The sequence below is a fragment of the Panonychus citri genome, unplaced genomic scaffold (genome assembly GCF_014898815.1).
Source record: "Panonychus citri isolate SS breed McGregor unplaced genomic scaffold, ASM1489881v1 Contig00004, whole genome shotgun sequence".
Classification (NCBI taxonomy): domain Eukaryota; kingdom Metazoa; phylum Arthropoda; class Arachnida; order Trombidiformes; family Tetranychidae; genus Panonychus; species Panonychus citri.
In genome coordinates, this window is record NW_026515409.1 from 26485 (window position 1) to 45605 (window position 19121).

The 19121-nt window shown below is 33.4% G+C and overlaps 3 protein-coding genes, 1 long non-coding RNA gene and 1 pseudogene across 4 annotated transcripts; 2 read left to right on the forward strand and 3 right to left on the reverse strand.

Moving 5' to 3' along the window:
• Positions 1-294: 294 nt before the first annotated feature.
• Positions 295-2331, forward strand: LOC128388452 (inositol 2-dehydrogenase-like). Its single transcript, XM_053347849.1, has 3 exons — positions 295-440; positions 1010-2022; positions 2077-2331. Exons 1-3 carry the CDS (start codon positions 400-402, stop codon positions 2220-2222), a joined length of 1200 nt encoding a protein of 399 aa, XP_053203824.1. The 5' UTR covers positions 295-399; the 3' UTR covers positions 2223-2331.
• Positions 2332-2573: 242 nt separating this feature from the next.
• Positions 2574-5479, forward strand: LOC128388414 (exostosin-2-like). Its single transcript, XM_053347805.1, has 3 exons — positions 2574-2709; positions 2854-4797; positions 4870-5479. Exons 2-3 carry the CDS (start codon positions 2953-2955, stop codon positions 5221-5223), a joined length of 2199 nt encoding a protein of 732 aa, XP_053203780.1. The 5' UTR covers positions 2574-2709; positions 2854-2952; the 3' UTR covers positions 5224-5479.
• A 15-nt stretch (positions 5480-5494) lies between these two features.
• LOC128388424 (exocyst complex component 6B-like) lies at positions 5495-8014 on the reverse strand. Its single transcript, XM_053347818.1, has one exon. The coding sequence runs from the start codon at positions 7714-7716 to the stop codon at positions 5569-5571; it is 2148 nt and encodes a 715-aa protein (XP_053203793.1). The 5' UTR covers positions 7717-8014; the 3' UTR covers positions 5495-5568.
• Position 8015: 1 nt separating this feature from the next.
• LOC128388513 (uncharacterized) lies at positions 8016-8567 on the reverse strand. The gene is made up of 3 exons (XR_008325282.1): positions 8500-8567; positions 8115-8434; positions 8016-8048 (listed from the first exon to the last, which is right to left on the reverse strand). It is a non-coding gene; the product is annotated as an uncharacterized LOC128388513 (long non-coding RNA).
• Positions 8568-10120: 1553 nt separating this feature from the next.
• LOC128388376 (probable ATP-dependent RNA helicase DDX6) lies at positions 10121-17316 on the reverse strand (annotated as a pseudogene).
• Positions 17317-19121: the final 1805 nt, after the last annotated feature.

The window sequence follows — 19121 nt, forward strand, 5'->3', positions numbered from 1 at the left end:
ATTTTTGAATGTAAAACAATTAAGATGAGATCATAAAATGAATCTTGATTGGATATATCGTTAATTTTGTATAATCAAATTTTGGCGATTAATTAATGGTCCATAGTATTTAGGACAATATTGATGAAGGTGAACAATTAATCGAGATTAGGTGAAGGATAAACGATAACAATTAATTAGGACCCATGATAATTAATATCAATCATCAGAGGGAGCAAATGATTAGAAAAAGTTGGATCAATTCTGTCAGAATACTTTTTAATTGTTATATAAGAGAATCTCTAGTCTACTCATTGAGCTTAATTGCTGTTTGGACTTTAATTGTAATTGAGTTTGGTACAAAGTTTAACTGGAATAGTTCATCATTTGTGGTTAATTGTGAACAATCAAGAATAAGTAATGATCAGACTTGGATGTGAATACGATTTCCTTTTCCAAAAGTAAGTTGATACTTTTTTCTTGGAGTTTTTTTTATCTAAATTTGATTTCAATCCGTTTTAATCACAGTCTCTAATTACTTGATTCTTTTTTTGATTGTTGATTATGCCTTTCCACTTTGAATGAATTCACTTGATTGTCAGGTCTATTTGATCAATTAAAATTGTCATTTGCTAGTGAATATATAATTACACCTGAATGACCATGAACACAGTTGGTTGACCATAATTCTTGATTCTGATTGTTACATGAATAACTCATGTTAATTTTTTGTTGTTATTTCGCTTTAATTATGATCATTGGACCGATTGAAACAATGGTTCATATTTTGATTACTATTGATTACTAATCTAATACACATGATCACCGTGATAATTAGAGGTTATGATCAGTTTCATATCATTATTTTAAATCAACTGAACTGTTCATAGTATTATTTTCATATTCATCGTGGTGACAGTTAGATGGATTTTTTTTAATATTGATCTTTAATTATAATAATTGAGAGTAAATTAGATTAATTGTGATTTTCCAATTTGATTAAAAAATTTGTATCATTGAAAATGTTTAGATATCAAAGAGACGCTACTGGTTGGAAGGTCCTTCGAAATGGTTACGTTCATGATTCAGACAAAATAGAGAAAGCGGTCAAATTGGTCGGTAAAGATGGACTTTTACACTATGATCAAAGTAGAGTTCGTGTGGCTCTGTTTGGTTTAGGTCGAATTGGAACAGTTTGGATTGATCGTGTCTTGAAAAATCCACGACTTCAATTGGTCTATTGCGTTGAATCTTGTGTCGAACGTGCAAATTATTTCGAGTACCTGTACAACCTTAAAGACGTAAAGATGATTCACCCTAATTGTGCCGACGAAGTTTTTAGTGACCCCGATGTGGATGCTGTAATCATCAGCACTCCAACGGGACTTCATGAGTCCCTAACTCTTAAATCTTTGAGTTCTGGAAAAGCGGTCATGTGTGAAAGGCCATTAGCCGAGCGCATCGAAGCCATTGAAAAAGTGTTCAGATTAGCAATACAACGAAATCTTCCTGTGTTAACTGTTATGAATCGACGGTTCGATCCCGCGTTTCGTATCGTTCGACATCGTGTCAAAAAGGGAGAGATCGGTACAATTCATGGGGTTAAAATGTGTTCCCGAGATTCACTTCGTCATTCAGCTTATAAAGGATCGACTAATATTTTCCTGGACTTAGCGATACATGACATTGATCTGATCTGTTGGATTGTTGGTGAATATCCGAATGTTGTTATCGCCACGGGGACAGCTTTTGATCCTGAAATTCGAGATTCAGGCGATTACGATACTATTGTTGTGGTTCTTAAATTTACCTCTGGTGTTTTAGGAACCATCGATATGTCTCGATCTTCTGTTTATGGTTATGACCAACGACTCGAGGTTTTCGGTTCTAAAGGTCTGTTAACTGGACCTTCAACTCGACCAACTTATGTTACTCTAGATTCTGAATCGGGATCAACTACAGTTCCTTATCATCATTGTCATATTTCCCGATTTACTGAATCTTATACTAATCAATTAGAACATTTTGTCGACTGTATCAAAGGTAAATTATAAACCTCTCATTAGCCTAATACTAATTAACGAATTGCTTTTTCAGGTTTGAGCGCAATTGAAGTAAAACCAATGGAGGTGATGGCGGCCACTAAAGTAGCTCAAGCGTGTAAGGAATCAGCTCGAATTGGAAAACCGATTGAATTGACCTGGAAGGAAAGTTGGGCAGAAATTAACGCCAACGAAGAATAATCTTATTAACAATTAACCTCAACTGTTAGAAATGTTTCCCCTTTAAATTGTTAGTAATCTGATAAATTTAAATCGCGAATCGAGAATTAAATTATCAATATGATCTTAATTTCTTAGCTCGTTGATTTAATGATCCAAAAGTATATCCTAAACTGCCAAATACTAGACATATAAGTATTGTGACTATTCAAAAGCTTCATGTAATTGAATTTCTGTTAACAGAGTTAAAATCTAAATATAATTGCAATTAGACTTGTCGAGATTCTCAGATTATCAATATCATAATGTTCACGAAAATAAAAAATTCGAATTTTAAACTTGGCGCCTTCTTTGTTTTCCTGTGAAATGTTTACATTTTTTCAGTTTTTTCTTGGGGTTGAAACTCAACCGTTGAGTTTAATTAACTCACTTAATTGCGTTTTAATTGTGGTTTTAAATGGTTAATTTTGTTGATTTCTTTTCAAATTGCAATACTTATTAATCAAAGGTAATTAATGGTCATTAAATGTTACTTTTAATCCAATAGATTTCCTCATTAGAACTGTTTTCCCATTCATTTAATTATTTTCTCTCCAATTTTTGTGTTTTATCAACCGATTGATTAATAATTATTATTTCTTTTATTTAATAGATTCGGTTCCAGTGATGAAATATTTCTATTGGTTTTGGCTCCTGATATGTTGTCTCTTAAGTCGAAACAGATGAGATTTACTTTGAACCATCTAGAAGAATGAAATTTTATTTCTTCTTCTCATCTTCTAATATCAAGAAGCAAATCAGATTGATCGTTAAATTTTCACTCTATTTTCTTGTCTTCTTGGCTCTGCTGGAAGCAATCTATTTCTTGTTTATCAATATATTCTCCAATAGAAACTCCGACAATGGATATGATATTGACCATTACTATGAACCTTTCAGATTAATCGATCCAGAAAATAGTGAAACAATCATCATTGGCAATACTCGGCCAACAGCAATTGAAACGGTGAAAGGATGTAATCATTTTAACTGTTTCGATGTTTATCTTTGTGATCCAGATGATGGTCGATTAAAAGTTTACCTTTATCCAATCAAAAGATATCAAGACAACGGTGGTTTAGATATTTCGGCTCAATTTACTGAGGAATTTCATCAACTATTGAAGGCGATTCAAGAAAGTGATTATTTTGTTGATGATCCAAGATCGGCATGTATATTTATTCCAACAGTTGACACTTTAAGTCAAAATTATTTGCGACCTGAAGAAATTTCGAAAATTTTTGCTTCTCTATCTCATTGGAATGACGATGGAAGAAATCATCTCATCTTTAATTTTCTTCCATCCTCTAATCCTGATTATAACCATCGATTAAATATTAAACTTGGAAAAGCGATGATTGCCTCAGGAGGTTTCGATAGTTGGTCTTTCCGTCCACAATTTGATTTATCAATACCAGTGTTTAGTCCTTTTAGTAATCAATACATTTTTCGTTCACCCGATGATGAGGTCAAATTAACCAGTTACGGTCGAAGACATTGGCTTTTAATGTGCCCACAAATTAATCTTTTTATTAATCCGGTTGCCAAAAAAATTTTAACCAAAATGGAGGAAGACAACTCTGATAAATTAATCCTTTTAGAATCTCAATGTGATCTGACAGTTAATATATCTTCCTGGAGGTGTAATAACCAAAGAAATTTGAAACTAAAATACCCTGAGATTTTAACCTCTGCCGATTTCTGTTTATTCATGGAAACGCCATTTTTAGGATCACCATTTCTCAGCGATGCTCTCATGATGGGCTGTATTCCGGTGATAATTATGGACAATTATGTGCTCCCCTTTCAAGATAAAATCGATTGGCGAAGTATATCAATCAGAATTACCGAACATGCTTTTCATCGTTTGATGAACATTTTAAACGATATATCAACCGATCGTATCACTGAGATGAAGGAGCAAGGGGTTTCTATTTGGAGACGATATTTTAGCTCAATTAAATCGATTACATTGTCAACATTATCTTTGATCAATGAAAGGATATTCCCACAATCGGTGATTACTCGATCTAAATGGAATCATCTAAAAATCGGTTCCCATTTAAAACCTCTTTCTCTGATTAACCCAAAATTATCATCTAGACCTTATAAAGGCTTCACAGCGGTGATACTCACTTACGACCGAGTGGAAAGTTTGTACCAAGTCATTCATCGAGTTGTTCAAGCTCCAAGTTGTGTGAAAGTTTTAGTGATTTGGAATAATCAAGAAAAAGACCCTCCTCTTGCCGACGAATGGCCTAAAATTAGCGTTCCGTTGAAAGTGATCAAAACTAAAAAGAACAAATTATCCAATCGATTCTATCCATTTAAAGATATCGAAACTGAGGCCATTCTTGCCATCGACGATGATATTATAATGTTAACACCAGACGAACTTGAGTTTGCTTTTCAAGTATGGAGAGAGTTTGCTGATCGAATCGTTGGTTTTCCTTCTCGGGTTCATCGGTGGAATAATTTTACTCATAAATATCGCTACGAGTCTGAATGGACTAATGACGTTTCCATGGTTCTAACGGGAGCTGCTTTTTATCATAAGGTTTGTTGCTTAATTGATTTAATTGATGGAACCTTTCAAATCAATGTTTTCTAATTGTTGTTTCTTTCATAGTTTTACAATTATTTATACACTTTTGAGATGCCAAAGGTAATCAAGGATCAAGTAGATGCTCAGATGAATTGTGAAGATATCGCGATGAATTTTCTTGTCTCCAATGTCACCGGAAAAGGACCAATTAAAGTGGCACCAAGGAAAAAGTTCCGTTGTCCCGAATGTGTCAACGGCGGAATGTTATCCAAAGATGTACTTTATCATTTGAATGCTCGATCAAAGTGCATCAATGAATTTACAGAAATTTATGGCTACATGCCTTTGGAAACCGTTGAATTCAGGGCAGATCCAGTTCTGTTTAAGGATAATCTCCCGGAGAAGTTGAAAAAGTTTCATCACATTGGTAATCTTTAAATTCAAGGGAAGTTTAAATCTGATTACAAATCCAAGGTGACAATTAATTTCCCGTCAACAATCAGCATGATACATGTAAATATACTTTCTACAATAATCTAGTCTCTCTTTTTTAATATCTGCCAAATTATCTTGATATACAAAATTTACTGAGGCCAAACTGTATTATAATCATACCTCTAATCATTTTGATTAATTTTAACTCACAAATTGCCACAAATTAAATGCTAACAATTTATCATGACACAACATATGATATATTTGAACCAATTTTTTCTCTTTTATCTTTTAAATTAATTTATTAATATTTGGTTTCTTTTTACACATTTTTGGTTCTTTCTTTGATTAATTAGAATTAGCAGCAACTATTAATTGTTTCAACTGTTTAATTACAGTATCGACTAATTTTCTTTTATCTCGCTCATTCTTCTTTAACGAAGCAAAAATGTTACGATTTTTATCCGCTTCCTTAATCTTTTCGAGTAGATTAAGAGCAACCTGAGGATTAACTCGTAAATATTTACTATCTTGTTTACCATAATCAGCAATATAAGTTGACCATTGCCAAGTGAGAAGGAGATCAACTAATTGTCTTAATTCAGCGAAACACATTTGAAGTGTATTGTCTTCGAAACCTTTGACTGGCTCAGAGTTGGCGAAAAATTCACATTGTAACAGGTCGAGATTAAATTGTTCTAATGCTCCCATTGAAATCGCTTTGACATCTTCGTCGAGTAGAAAATTGATCAAAGATGAGGCCATGTGTTTACAGGCCGAAACACAGGCCGTTTGGGCAACTTTAAGAGGTAAATTGGTGAATGCTTGAAATGTCGAGGTTAAAAATTTGATGAGATCGGTAATATAAGAAGAGGCAACACCCGATGATTCAACCAACAGCCAATCATAATCAGCAATGTCCAAAAATTCATCGATTTTTTTATTAAGCAGAAAGTATATTTGAGATTCAGCGTCAGATCGAGCATCTTTGAACATCGAGCTTCCTTGAAGTTTGGCAAGATGTGATCCACCGGCTAATTCACCAACGGTAGTTGTCGAAGCGCCAATTGGTGAACCAAGTCCAGTGGCCTGTAAGGGTTGAGAAATATATTCCTCCAAGAAACTCATTGAGTCTTCCAGGTAATTGGTGTTTATCGCGATTTGTATTAACTGAAGTAAACCAAGGCTCGGTTTCTTAATTAGAACAGATAAACAGCCGGAAAGAGTTCGAGTAAGTAAAAGATTAGTTGACTTTCGGACCATATCCTCGATTTCAGTTTGACTTATATTAAGATCTTGTGAGAATTGTCGACAAGCGTTAATGAAACGCTTCACTTGGGTGAAAACTTTGGGTACAAACAATGAGAAAGGAAATTTTTTAGGATAATCAGAATCACCGGTTGAAATTACTTCACCCTCATAATAAGGGAATTCACTGATTATCTTATCATATTCAGATTGAGATTCAACTTGAATTGGATGATAATTATCACCATCGAAAATTGATCTAAACAATGAACACCATTGTTTCATTAAAATCTCATTATATTGATCACGAATTTCAATGAGTAGATTGAAAAAAGGATTAACATTGTAACCATAACTTTGAAGTGTTTGACTGAACAAAATGATAATCCGTTTGATTTGGAGCATCAGATTTTCATCAGTACAATACGATGAATAGGTTCGTAGCGAGGCGATCACTGATTGTAGAGCGTTTTCCCAAACTTCGTCAAGATATGATTTAGTTACCAAACCGGGAGCAGTATTGAGAATATGATTTTCGATGACAAAAAATCCAACAACACCACAGAAATAATTCTTGTAACCGTCAATGTTTTCGTGCATGTTGATCGGAGGTTGAAGGACAAGTTTAGCCTGTTGTTGTCTCTGTTGGCGGTAATATATTTCAAACAGTTCACGAGCACCAAGACAGCCGAAAATGTGAAGACACCGATAGACCGGTGAAAAATCAACAATATCGGTTCCTTTTAATTCATCTTCAGTTGATATTCCGTTTCTGGTGAAATCTGAATCTGATTCACTGTCAATCTCATCTAAATCATCTTCAATTGAAGATGACATTGTTGGTGGTGGTTTAGGGGCTCGATGTTTCTTTCGTGGGGTAATCAATGGGGCATTCGCTGAGGTGACATTGTTTAAATTGTTCATCGATGTTGAATTCAGCGAGACAATTGTTGGTAACTTTTTCCCCGTAACTTGGTGACTTGGACTGTTGGTGGAACTGTTTTCATTGGATGAAGAGTTACTCGCACTGTTAGAACTGCTTGTTAATAAAGTATCTTCAATATTCTGTTGATGAGCAGCATTTTTCATGGCAATTTCTCCAATTTGTGATGATAATTTTCTAACATTTTCCAGGAAATCCTTCAAATCTGACATGGATGCTTCCTTGATCTGCTCACGAATCTGTGGTATTTTATCCCTCATCGATTGGGCAAATCGATAATTATTGATAATAAAATCACATAACATTTCCAATTACCATTAAAACCATCAGAATCAAAATCACCAATTGTTGCTAATGATGAGCCAAATCGAGATCCGAAAAGTGAATCTCCATCAATGGTGATTGGCGACTCATTTAATTGTTGACCATCACTGAAATAAACATAGACTTGACCACAATCGCCCCTTGGGTTATTTTTAGGCATATAAAAAGGTGCACCAATTAGTAAATCATCATAACCATCAGCATTCAAATCAATTGATTGGATTGAGTAACCAAAATATTCACCAAGTTGATGACCATCTAGATCTTGAATAATTTCACCATAATCATCTGAATTTGGTGACATGATGATAACCTAATATTATTTTCAATATAATTGTTGATTAATCGTATAATTTGGTTAGATAATTTTTAAACTTACTTGGCCTTTTAATTGTTTTCCTCTTGGAGCACCAACAACAATTAACTCAACTCTCGATTTGAAAAAGATTCCAGTTGCTAATGAATAACCAAGGTAAGAATCTTGATCCAATTCTTTAATTGTGTTTACTGTTATGTTTGCTGATTGTTGGTGATTTAAATTGTTGGTTAGTGATAATATTGCTCCACGGAAAATATCAAAACCAGGAATTCCGAATACAATTGAATCAGAATTGTGATTGAATGTCGATGAGAAACCAAACATTTCATGAGATTGCAAAGATTTGAATGACGTTTTTTTAATTGAATTTGAAGTCAATGCTAAATTGTTTGGTAGGAAATTGTAATTAAATAAAATCTTATTGTCAATTACTTAGTCTACTTACATTTTCTGCTTCGAGGTGATAATATTTTCACCAATTTATCGTTAATTGTATCAACTAGGAAACAAATAAATAATAATAATAATAATAGGAAAGAGAAAGAGAGATAGAGGAATTTAATTGCCATAATTATCCTCATTCTCATCATCATGGCAACGGCCGTTTGTTTAAGAGTGGGAGTGGGAAATAGATGACAAGGTATTGACATTGAACAAAGAGACAAGAAACAAAATATAATCATATGTATATTAGATGAGGATGATGATGGCAAATCATTGTTTTGTCTTCAAGTAAATTGTAATTAAACAAATTAGTCAAATGCAAAGGTGATTCCTTGGTGGTTGTTGAGGGTTCAGCAGATTCATTCATCTCGATGTTGATGCATTTCAATTACAATTTTAAACTTTTTCTGATTCTTCATTGAGAAAAGTTTTTCTGGCAAGACAATTAAGTTTATATTATCAAATTAAGGAAAACAATCAGGGAGTGTAAGAGAAAGGCAAAGGCTATTAAGATGAACTTGAATTAGATTCTTGTCTTTTTCTTGGAAAACCAAAGGCTAATTAACAATCAATTGTATAGATTAATATATTAATTGTAGTTATGATATTATCTTATAATATTTATAATTGTTTGTTTTTTTTTATCTTCTTATTAAATAGCATAATATGTAAACAAGTTTCCATAAGTGTTAATTATGTTTCTTATTTGGTTGTGAACTTTTTGTTGACTTAAATTGTTTAATTAGTTAACAGTTAACATGTTAATTATTTAGTTGCATTTCCTGTAAATATCTTCGAGATAAGATTCGTATGTAATTATCACCCAATATATATCAAGTTCCCAATAATAGAAACGAATGAAATGTCATTAAAGAGTAATAGAGAAGTAAGAATTAATATTCAATCATATTTAGATGATAACTGGATCATCTCCTTATGATTAAGTAATAATCAAAGAAATTGTTATGATAATTATGAGTTAATTGTTTTTACAAATTGTTTCAATATTTAGTAAGATGAATTGAGCTTGTAAATGCATCTGAGCATGTAAATGTAATGAGATCTAAACACAATGGAACAAAAAAAAGTGTGAAAAATTTAATTATCGATTTGATGGTCGATTAGATTGAAATAAAAAAAAGTTTATTTCGATAACCAATTGAGTCCATGATTTGAATTCTGACCGGAACCCTGAACGGTAATCCAACGGGGAGAAGAAGCAGAAGTTTCCGGTTCATCATGATGAGATGAAGAGTAACTTAAATAAGATAATCGGTCATCGATTGTTGGTCGAGGTTCTAATCCGTCAAGTAAAGGTGATAGATGGTTAATCGGACGAGAACGAAGCTTCTGATTGAATGGACTGTTGATATAATTGATTAGATTACCAGGCCCTCCAGTTGATCCACTGATTGAGTCCATCATTCCAGGTAGAAGGGGCATTTTACTTGTCGATTTCATGATCAGATAAGGAATCGCGACAAGTGATCGAGTTTGTTTGTTGTAAAAATAAATTGGAGAAACGAACATTCGTTGGACGGAAGTGTTGGCATTGACTTCGAAATCAATTTTTGATCAATTTTCATGAGGAGGTACAGCTGAAAGCTACGAAAACTGAGAAATTATGCGTATAAGATGTACGCATAATTTTTCTATTTGTATAAAAGAACAATTGGTTAGAATTTTTGGTCTTATTAATTATGTACTTTTAATTGTTTCAATGTAAATGATAATTCATTGATTACATGATAAGAAAGAAAAAGAAAATTGACAAACAGAACAGAGGAACATAAAAAGCATAGAACTTTGTATCAATTTGTTTGGATAAGATTTTCTTCTCGTTCTAATTTGTTTTATTTGTTCAATACACTTGATGGTTGTGGGTAAATTCAGCACAGATTTAATTATTGGAAGCATTGTAATTGTCAATATCAAGTAATCGCTTTTTGATACTGGATTTGATCCTTCTACGTTTTGTAGTTTTTTCAATAAAATCGCACTGTTTGTTGTAAGCTGTAAAGGCTGAATCACGAGACCACTGAAATCATCTTTTTCTTGGATAAGATTCAACAATACGGCTAACAATGACCAATCAATGAGAATTGATAGTCGTCGCCTGTAAATAGCTTCAACAAGATATTTTTGATCTGCATTCAGTTCAGGTAAACTTGGTTCTTGTTCAACATGACGCTCTAATTGTAAGTTCTCAACACCGGCGGTTAGATGGCCAATTGGCTTTTGAGTCTCGCCGGTGGACTGATCGATTGATTCCAGATCACACAAATATCTCTGTCTCCAACGATCGTAAATAGGATCGGAACACTTAACCATATAAAATTCTTTATAAACTCTACTTGCGACTGCAGGAGTCCATTGAGAATGAATAATATCTATGATATTGAACATAAACACCAACGCATCTAAAGGTAACGGAGCACCGAATGGGCGTTTATACAAAATCATTAACATCTTCAATTGTTCGTAGTTAACAGTCATCTAATAGACAAAAAGAAACAAGATAATAATAAAGATGCGAGAGAGAGAGAGAGAGAGAGAGAGAGAGATAGAGATAGAGAGACTCGAAGACTCGATTATATAAAAGTACACTCACTTTTGAAGCACAATTTGTCTATTAATTCAACACTTGAAACTAATTATAAAAGATTAATTCACCGACATTACTAATAATAATATTAAAGGTTATTCATAGCATATACACGGAAACTGGCCTTTAAGATGGCTGATGAAGATGAGACAGAGGAGCTGAGTGAGCGCAAAAGACGGAGAGGTATTCAGTCAGGTACAAAGTGTAGCTAGAATTTTACCTCTAGTGACTAGAGTCTAGTCCAAAAAAGAGGGAAATTTGGATGATCTGGTGATGGCGGTACAGAAACTTGTTTTTAAAGTTTCAAAGCAGCAGAAAGAAAGAAAGAGAGAGAGACAATTATTTTCAAGATAATAATCAAGAGAGAGAACGAGATGAAACTTAATTCGTTAGAAGAATTTTTTTCTCATCAATAATGTAACTTTAATTGTTTCGATGTTAATGATAATTCATCGATTACATGATAAAAGAAAGGAATGAAATAAAATTGACAAGAAAACAGAAAGAGAAACATAAAAAGTATAAAACTTTTGTATCAATTTGTTTGGTTGAGATTTTCTTCTCGTTCTATTTGTTTCATTTTTTCGTAACTTGAAAGAGTGTGGTAGTTTGTTTTGTTTTCTTCAGCAAAATAAGTTATTATTACATTTTTACCGTTATCAATGGGTTGAGCTTAGTTCAGCTTACCAACCCAATAAACAACAAATAATCTTATACTTGTTTATCAAAATAAATCACGTAAACGTCACACCAATAGGTTAACTAACAAATGGCAATAGTTTATCACATCACAAGGGTTGGGTATCAGTTTCTAGCATGAATTTGATGTCTAGACGATGATGATCAGGTTGCAATGAAACTTTTACGATATATTTATTTTTCCTCCTTTCTTGGTGGTGGGTAGAGGAGGAGAGGAAGAGGAGTTATGGTGGTACGAGCTATAATAATGATGCAATATTATCAAAGGTGAATTTGGAGAAATGACAAAAATCAGTCAAGAATGAAAGAAGATGATTTTGATGATGATGATGATGATGATGATGATGGCGAGGAGGAAAAGGAGGAGGAGGTGGTGGTGAGGAAGATGAAGAGGACAAGGAAGAGGAAAACAAATTCAGCTAAAGTAAACGGAAATCAGGTTAACTAGGTTATCATGGTGAGAGTCTTGAGTTTTATCTCAGAATTTTTTTTTCTCGGAGTCAATCCTGAGTTTTTATCTCTTAACAGCATGATAAATTTCATAATAATAATCATAACAATCAACTTGTTAGTTAGTTTGTGAAGATATTTTTTTCCTCTCATTTTCTTATTCATCCTCTGTCTCTTTTTTCCTGAAATTTTATCTTTTTTTCTTCTTCTTTATTGAATGAGAAATATTGTTACAATGACAATCTGAATTAACTATCTGACTTTGTTTCCTTTTTCATCTTCATCCTTTACTAAAGTAATAAACTAATATCATCTCTCCCTAACTCACTCTCTCACTCACTCTGACCTTCTCTTTCTTATCAAAACATTTTGTAACAATTTCACTTTGAGACTATTTCCTTTCTTTTATTATTATTTTCATTTGTTCAGAGCATCTTACTGAACCATCTTGACCACTTTCTACTGTCCACTAGAAAAGAATTGATGAGAAAACTAATTGGTGTCCAAAAGTTTTCTCCTCATCTTATCGTAACAACTTAAAGTCTGATGGTGAAAATTTCCACCAAAGTTCAGGGTTTGATGATCTGTAAAAGTTTCACGAACTTGGAAGGAATAAAAGTTTGTTTCATCGAGTCTAAATTGTTTCAGGTTGGATTATCATTCTCAAAGTTCTTGATTCTTTTACATGGGGGAAAACAGAAGACGAAAAAGTTTTCTATCATTCTTCCCAAATATAATGTAATAATAATTCTTGAAACATCGTCATAATACAGCATCATCATAATACACTGATAACGATAATGAAACATGTAATATTATTACCTTTAGAAAAAAAAATAGTGAGTATAAACTTATCTGCTCATCTGATTTCATGGTGAGATTTACAATAAAATCCTTTGAGCTTTTCAATTGGTATCATGATATCTCATCATTATAATCATCCTATTCATGTTGTTCAACATGTTATCGTTTAGATTCACTCATTTCTATCTGATTATATCCATGATAAAAGTTACACCAGCTTAATAGTAAATACAGTTGAAATTATCACACATTCAGTAGGGAAATTTTTCTCATGATAAATTCAGAATCAATATAGATTTGAGAAGATACAATTTATCTCATAGATGTTTATAAACCCACAATGAATCATTATTAAAATCTTGATAACAATATATCAGAATTTTTTTATCATCATTTTGACAGGAGAAGAGAGGGAAAGAGAGAAAGAGAGAGGAAAATATGAAATTCGATATTTAGAAAAAGAAAAAAAAGTCCATCGTTTCTTTTGCAAGTTAATTCAGAATTTTTCTTTTCGATGTTTTCATTTTATTTTATTTTTCTTTAACCTTTCGCAAAAAAAAGGTTAAGGAGAGAAAATTTTCCAAATGTAACCATAGTTACTTGAATTCGTATGTAATTATCACCCAATATATCAAGTTCCCAATTACACAGTCAAATCAACTTGAGTTGGTTGTTTCCTTAAGATCAATTGGAACTTTTTCAAAATGAAATGGATAATCTTCATTCGTTAAAAAGATAATCTTTTTGCAAAAAGAATTGGATTTTTGCAAATTCAGAGTAAATTTATGCAAAATGAATTGGAAGTTTACGGGTAAATTTTCAATGGATTGACCTAATGAACTTTTTGCTAAATATTAAAGGGTGTTACGGATAACAAGTTAAAAAATGGGAGCTAGTGATGTAGCTCAATCTTAACTAAAAATACAGATAAGGTTGACAAAAATGCAAAGATTATGCTACATCACTAGCTCCCATTTTTTAACTTGTTATCCGTAACACCCTTTACATAAATCAAAAAGTTCCAATTCATTTTGAAGAAACAACCAACTCAATTATTACAATTTTATTGACTGTGAAAATAAACCATTGGATCGCTTCTAGTGGCATTGATCGACACAAGATCCTTCATCGACGCGTTGGCCATGTTGATGTTGAGCGTCATATGACCAAAAATGATCAGTTGTATCGTTTATACAACTGATCGTGATTGTTGAAAAAGGTAGAATTGGCTGTTTAGATTGATCAGTCAAATTTAGATTCGCAACTTGACCAGTGACATGATCAAGTGAGTTGTCGCCGTTACCATCTAGATGCTTACCTACAAATAAGTCAAAATAAATAAATACAGAGAAAACATTTGTGAAATTAAGATACAAAAAGCAAAGAGTGAGAGAGAGAGAGAGAGAGAGAGAGAGAGAGAGAGAGTGAGACCCAAAGTAACGAGAGAGAGTAAGACCAAAGAGTAACAAGAGAGAGTAAGACCAAAGAGTAACAAGAGAGAGTAAGACCAAAGAGTAACAAGAGAAAGTAAGAGTGAGAGAGAGAGAGAGAGAGAGAGAGAGAGAGAGAGAGAGAGAGAGAGAGAGAGTGACCAAAGAGTAACAAGAGAGTAAGACCAAGAGTAACAAGAGAGAAGACCAAAGAGTAAGAGAAAGTAAGAGTGAGAGAGAGAGAGAGAGAGAGAGAGAGAGAGAGAGAGAGAGTAAGACCAAAGAGTAACAAGAGAGAGTAAGACCAAAGAGTAACAAGAGAGAGTAAGACCGAAGAGTAACAAGAGAGAGTAAGCGCGAAAAGTAAAAAGTGTATGCTTAAGTTCTTGTAATTAACAAAATCAATAATTTTAATTCTGTTAAATAAAATCTAAAGTGATTGAATTTATATTTGCATTGTTACCTTCAATCATTTCTGTCATTGCATCAACATCGTTCTGTAATCTAACCATTCTCAGCGCTATCAATTTAGCTTCATCTTCATCTGCAGCCGCTAGTTTGGATTCGATGTTGCTATCAATATGATATTTATATGTCCCAATAAATCGGTGAGTTCTCCATACAGCTCCAATACTATCGAGATGTTGCATGATCTTGCAGTGTATTGCTGGATGCAGAGGTGGCGTATCAAAATTTCTTTCGAAAATTGAATCGAAGTATCTTGTTTGGTTAGCATTGGTATTGAAATTCTGAAAGATACAAACAAAAAATTATTAATTATAATAATTACTTGACATTTGAATAAATAATTATTTTGGGGGAAAAAAGTTTATCCTAAAGAAAAATGAAAAAAAGAAAAGAAAAGAAAAAAATTAGTGAATTCAATCAATCGACGAATTATCCCTGAAAAAGATATAACCTTAATTATCACCATCAACATGAAGCTATTTTGTTATTCAAAGTGGTTGATGTTGCGAGGGAAAAAGATACAAATAAACAGAATTAGTGGTTTTTTGGTACTTTGTAACATCCAGGATTTTTTTTGATGCAAAGAGGAAAGAGACCAGAATAGGGATTAAATCTAAATCGAGGATTACAATGTAAGGTGGTTGCAAGGGTCATTGGAAGGAGACAACAAAGGCTGTGAGAAAAGAGAGGAAGAAAGAGAAAGTTTGAGAGTGAGAGAGAGAGAGAGAGTAGAAACTAGGTGGTTGTCAATCCAAAATCTTTTAACGGTTTCATTTTGTTTTAGCGGAATTATCTGTTATCACCATTCTCTGTGTCATCAATTTGGAATTCTGGTACGTACAACGACTTGTCGATTACTTTAGGAATTGGCTTGATTTCTGTACCCAATTCTTGTTCGATTCGGTGGAGATTAAATCGGTCCTCATATGTGATTAAATTAATAGCGATTCCATGTGTCCATATCGTCCCGATCTTCCAATACGATGTAAATATGTCCAGCCATCTTGGGAAAATCAAAATTGATCACCACGTTGACAGCTTTGTCAATACCTCTGGTAAATAGATCTAAATGGAAGAGAAAACAAAATGATTAAAAATTGACCCATCAACAGAGCAAGGTGGTTGCAACCTTCTCTTGACCTCTATGCTTACCTGAGCAAACTAGATTACGGCAGAGACCACCCTGAAGTCGTGAATACCTGATTACGATGAGGTTGGGACATTTTAGCATGAATGTAATAGCAAGAATAACCAAGCTCTGCTATATTTTCCAGAAGTTCAACTTTGAGTTGAGTTACAGAAGATTATAGATTGATTAATCTGCAACTTAGAAAATAAAGTGTTGAGACAGTGTACTTTTTGTCGTTCCTGGACAAATGCGTAATATTGGGTGACACCCTTAAGTGTTAACTCTTCCATCAAATTTAGTTCATAGGGATCGTGTAGATGTTTTTTCTGTTAGAGAGAGAGAGAGAGAGAGAGAGAGAGAGAGAGAAAGAAACAACCTGTTAGATTTGAATGGGCACATTAAGCGAAATACCAACCATAAAATTTTCTACTGTGAGAGGGAAAGTTGCGGAAAACATTAAGATTTGTCTATCTTTGGAAGGTACGATATCAATGAATCTAATATAGCATTAAAGTCTTGAGAGTAGTTTATCAGCTTCATCGAGCACCAGCATTTTACATTTGTCAACCTTAGCAACCTCCTTGTCGATTAAAAGAATACGCCCTGGAGTGGCAATTATGACATGAACTGAGAGAAGAGGAATAAAGAAGAGGTTAGATCACAGATTGGAGCACAAGGTGGTTGAGAGGATCGCTTACCTTTTTCAGATTCTCATGATATCTTCTTTGAGATTAGTTCCACCAGTAGTCACTATAACACGAGCATTGAGATATTTAGAGTTCGATACAAATTTGACTGGTTTAAGGCCAATTCTCGAGTTGGCACAATGATTAACGCCTGATATGATCAGCGGTCACATCAACTTTGTAAAATGGGGATCACATAAGCACCTGTTTTACCAGTACCATTCTTAGCTCGAGCCAACATATCACGACCCAACAGAGCCATAGGAATAGCAGCTTCTTGAATTGGTGATGGCTTTTCCCATCCTTTCTCAAAGATTCCCATGAGGAGCTCCCTTTTTAAACAAAACTCGTCGAATTCATTGCCCTTGGTAGCGGTCACATCAGATGTCCTCTTTCGCAAATCTTTGGGTGGAATCTTAAGATTGGATTTCCAGTCTTCTTACTAGGACCTACCTAAACACAACAAATTTTTAAACAATATACGTACCATTGAAGGAAACCTTTGGGGTGGATCAATAGGTTCTCTCGGAGCTGCGTTTGTTGACATTTTTAATGGAAACTTGGTAACACTTGTTAATAGGATTAATAGGAAACACAAAGAACACGAAGAATAAGCAAGGTGGTTGTTGATTGATTCAAAATTTTGTATTAATTAAATCAAATTGATCTTAAATATATTTATATGTTTTTTGGTCAAAGGAAGTGGTTACTAAGAAAGACAAGCAAACCTTGAGAGAGAAAGAGAGAGAAAGAGAGAGAGAAAAAGAGAGAGAGAAAGAGAGAGAAGAGTAAAATGGCTGCATAGACAGAGAATAAATAGAGAGAGAGAATAAAAAAGACAGAGACAAAGAGAGAAAGAGACAAGAAATGAGCGACAGAGGGAGACAAATGAAAACAAAGAGAGAGAGAGACAGAGAGAGAGAGAGAGAGAGAGAGAGAGAGATTTAGAGAAACAGAAACCGAAAGAGAAAATGAGAGAGAAAAAAAAAGATCGTATTTTTATTCATATGTGATCCCTAACATTCTCCCCTTACTTTCCCCTTCCATCGACCAATCAGGTTGTTGGAATTTTTCTTCTCTCTTTTCTATTTGAAGTTCTCACTTTATCGGTTTAAAGAGGGAGAATGTAAGCATTACAATCATTTGAAAGAAAACTGGTTAGCATGTTGCCAATTGTATATAAAAAAATTATCAATTTAATGATAAATTACATTCTTTCAAGATTAAGAAATCAATCAACTGTAATAAGAATCTTATGCTAATCTTAAGATAATATGCAAAGAGTAATAAGCTAATACTCTTTGATAATATGTGATGATTGTTGTTTTGTGAAAATGAATTTCGATAGTTTTGATTTTTCTAAATTAACTTTAGTTAATTTTGATTCTATGATCAAAAGTATAGTAAAGTATTATTAGCGGGGTTCGAATTCACTTTCATTCATAAACACTTTAAACTGATTAAAGCTCCAGAAAACCACCAGTGTGTCGACTCTTAATGTAGTGCTTCAATGAGTAATCAAAAAGATCATCATTAAACCTTAAATACCGATACATTTGCTACGAGTGCACTAAAGTGATCAACATGGAACGCAACTAGATGAGTTAATGTCACTGCAGCTAATATTTTAATATTTTATTATCATTAATTATCATTGTTATGTAAATACAAATAAAATTTCTTTAGTGATTAACTTGATCAACGGTATAACCTAATTGTCGCAAATAGAGATAGCTTTCCATCTATCTTTCAGAATACGTGTTTCTGTTCCACTCTTCTTAGAACCAATTCTTTTATTGTCTCAGGACCTTAATCTGGAACTAATTCAGCAAAACAAGTATTCGAGCTCCGTTCGATACAATCGATGGCCCAAGATTTATTTCTCACTTAACAATAATCCTCCCTTATGGTTTTGTCTATGAAAGACTTGAGTTTCGTCAATTTCAACTTTTATGCACTCACAACAATCTTATTTTTGTTAAACGGAACAACACTTGTTATGTAATTCTCGCAGTATTGCAAGTGGTCGACGACAGTATTCAAGAGCATTTGCATTGAAATGGACTGAACATTTTGATGTCCATAGATAAACTAATTTTAGAAAAAGAAGAATAGATGAGTGACTATTACTCAATTCAGTATATTGAGCCAAATTAACTGTTTGATTGTATTTATGAGGAAAATGACGAAATTTGAATTTGAGTTGAGATCTTTTTGAAGAAACATTCCAACATCACACTTTGACTTAACATACACATGTTGCTGAGGAGAAGATGTGGAACCAAAGTAATTGCAAAACTAGAAACCAAGTGAAATTCATCTTCTCTAGCGCTTAAACTATTAAACTTTGCT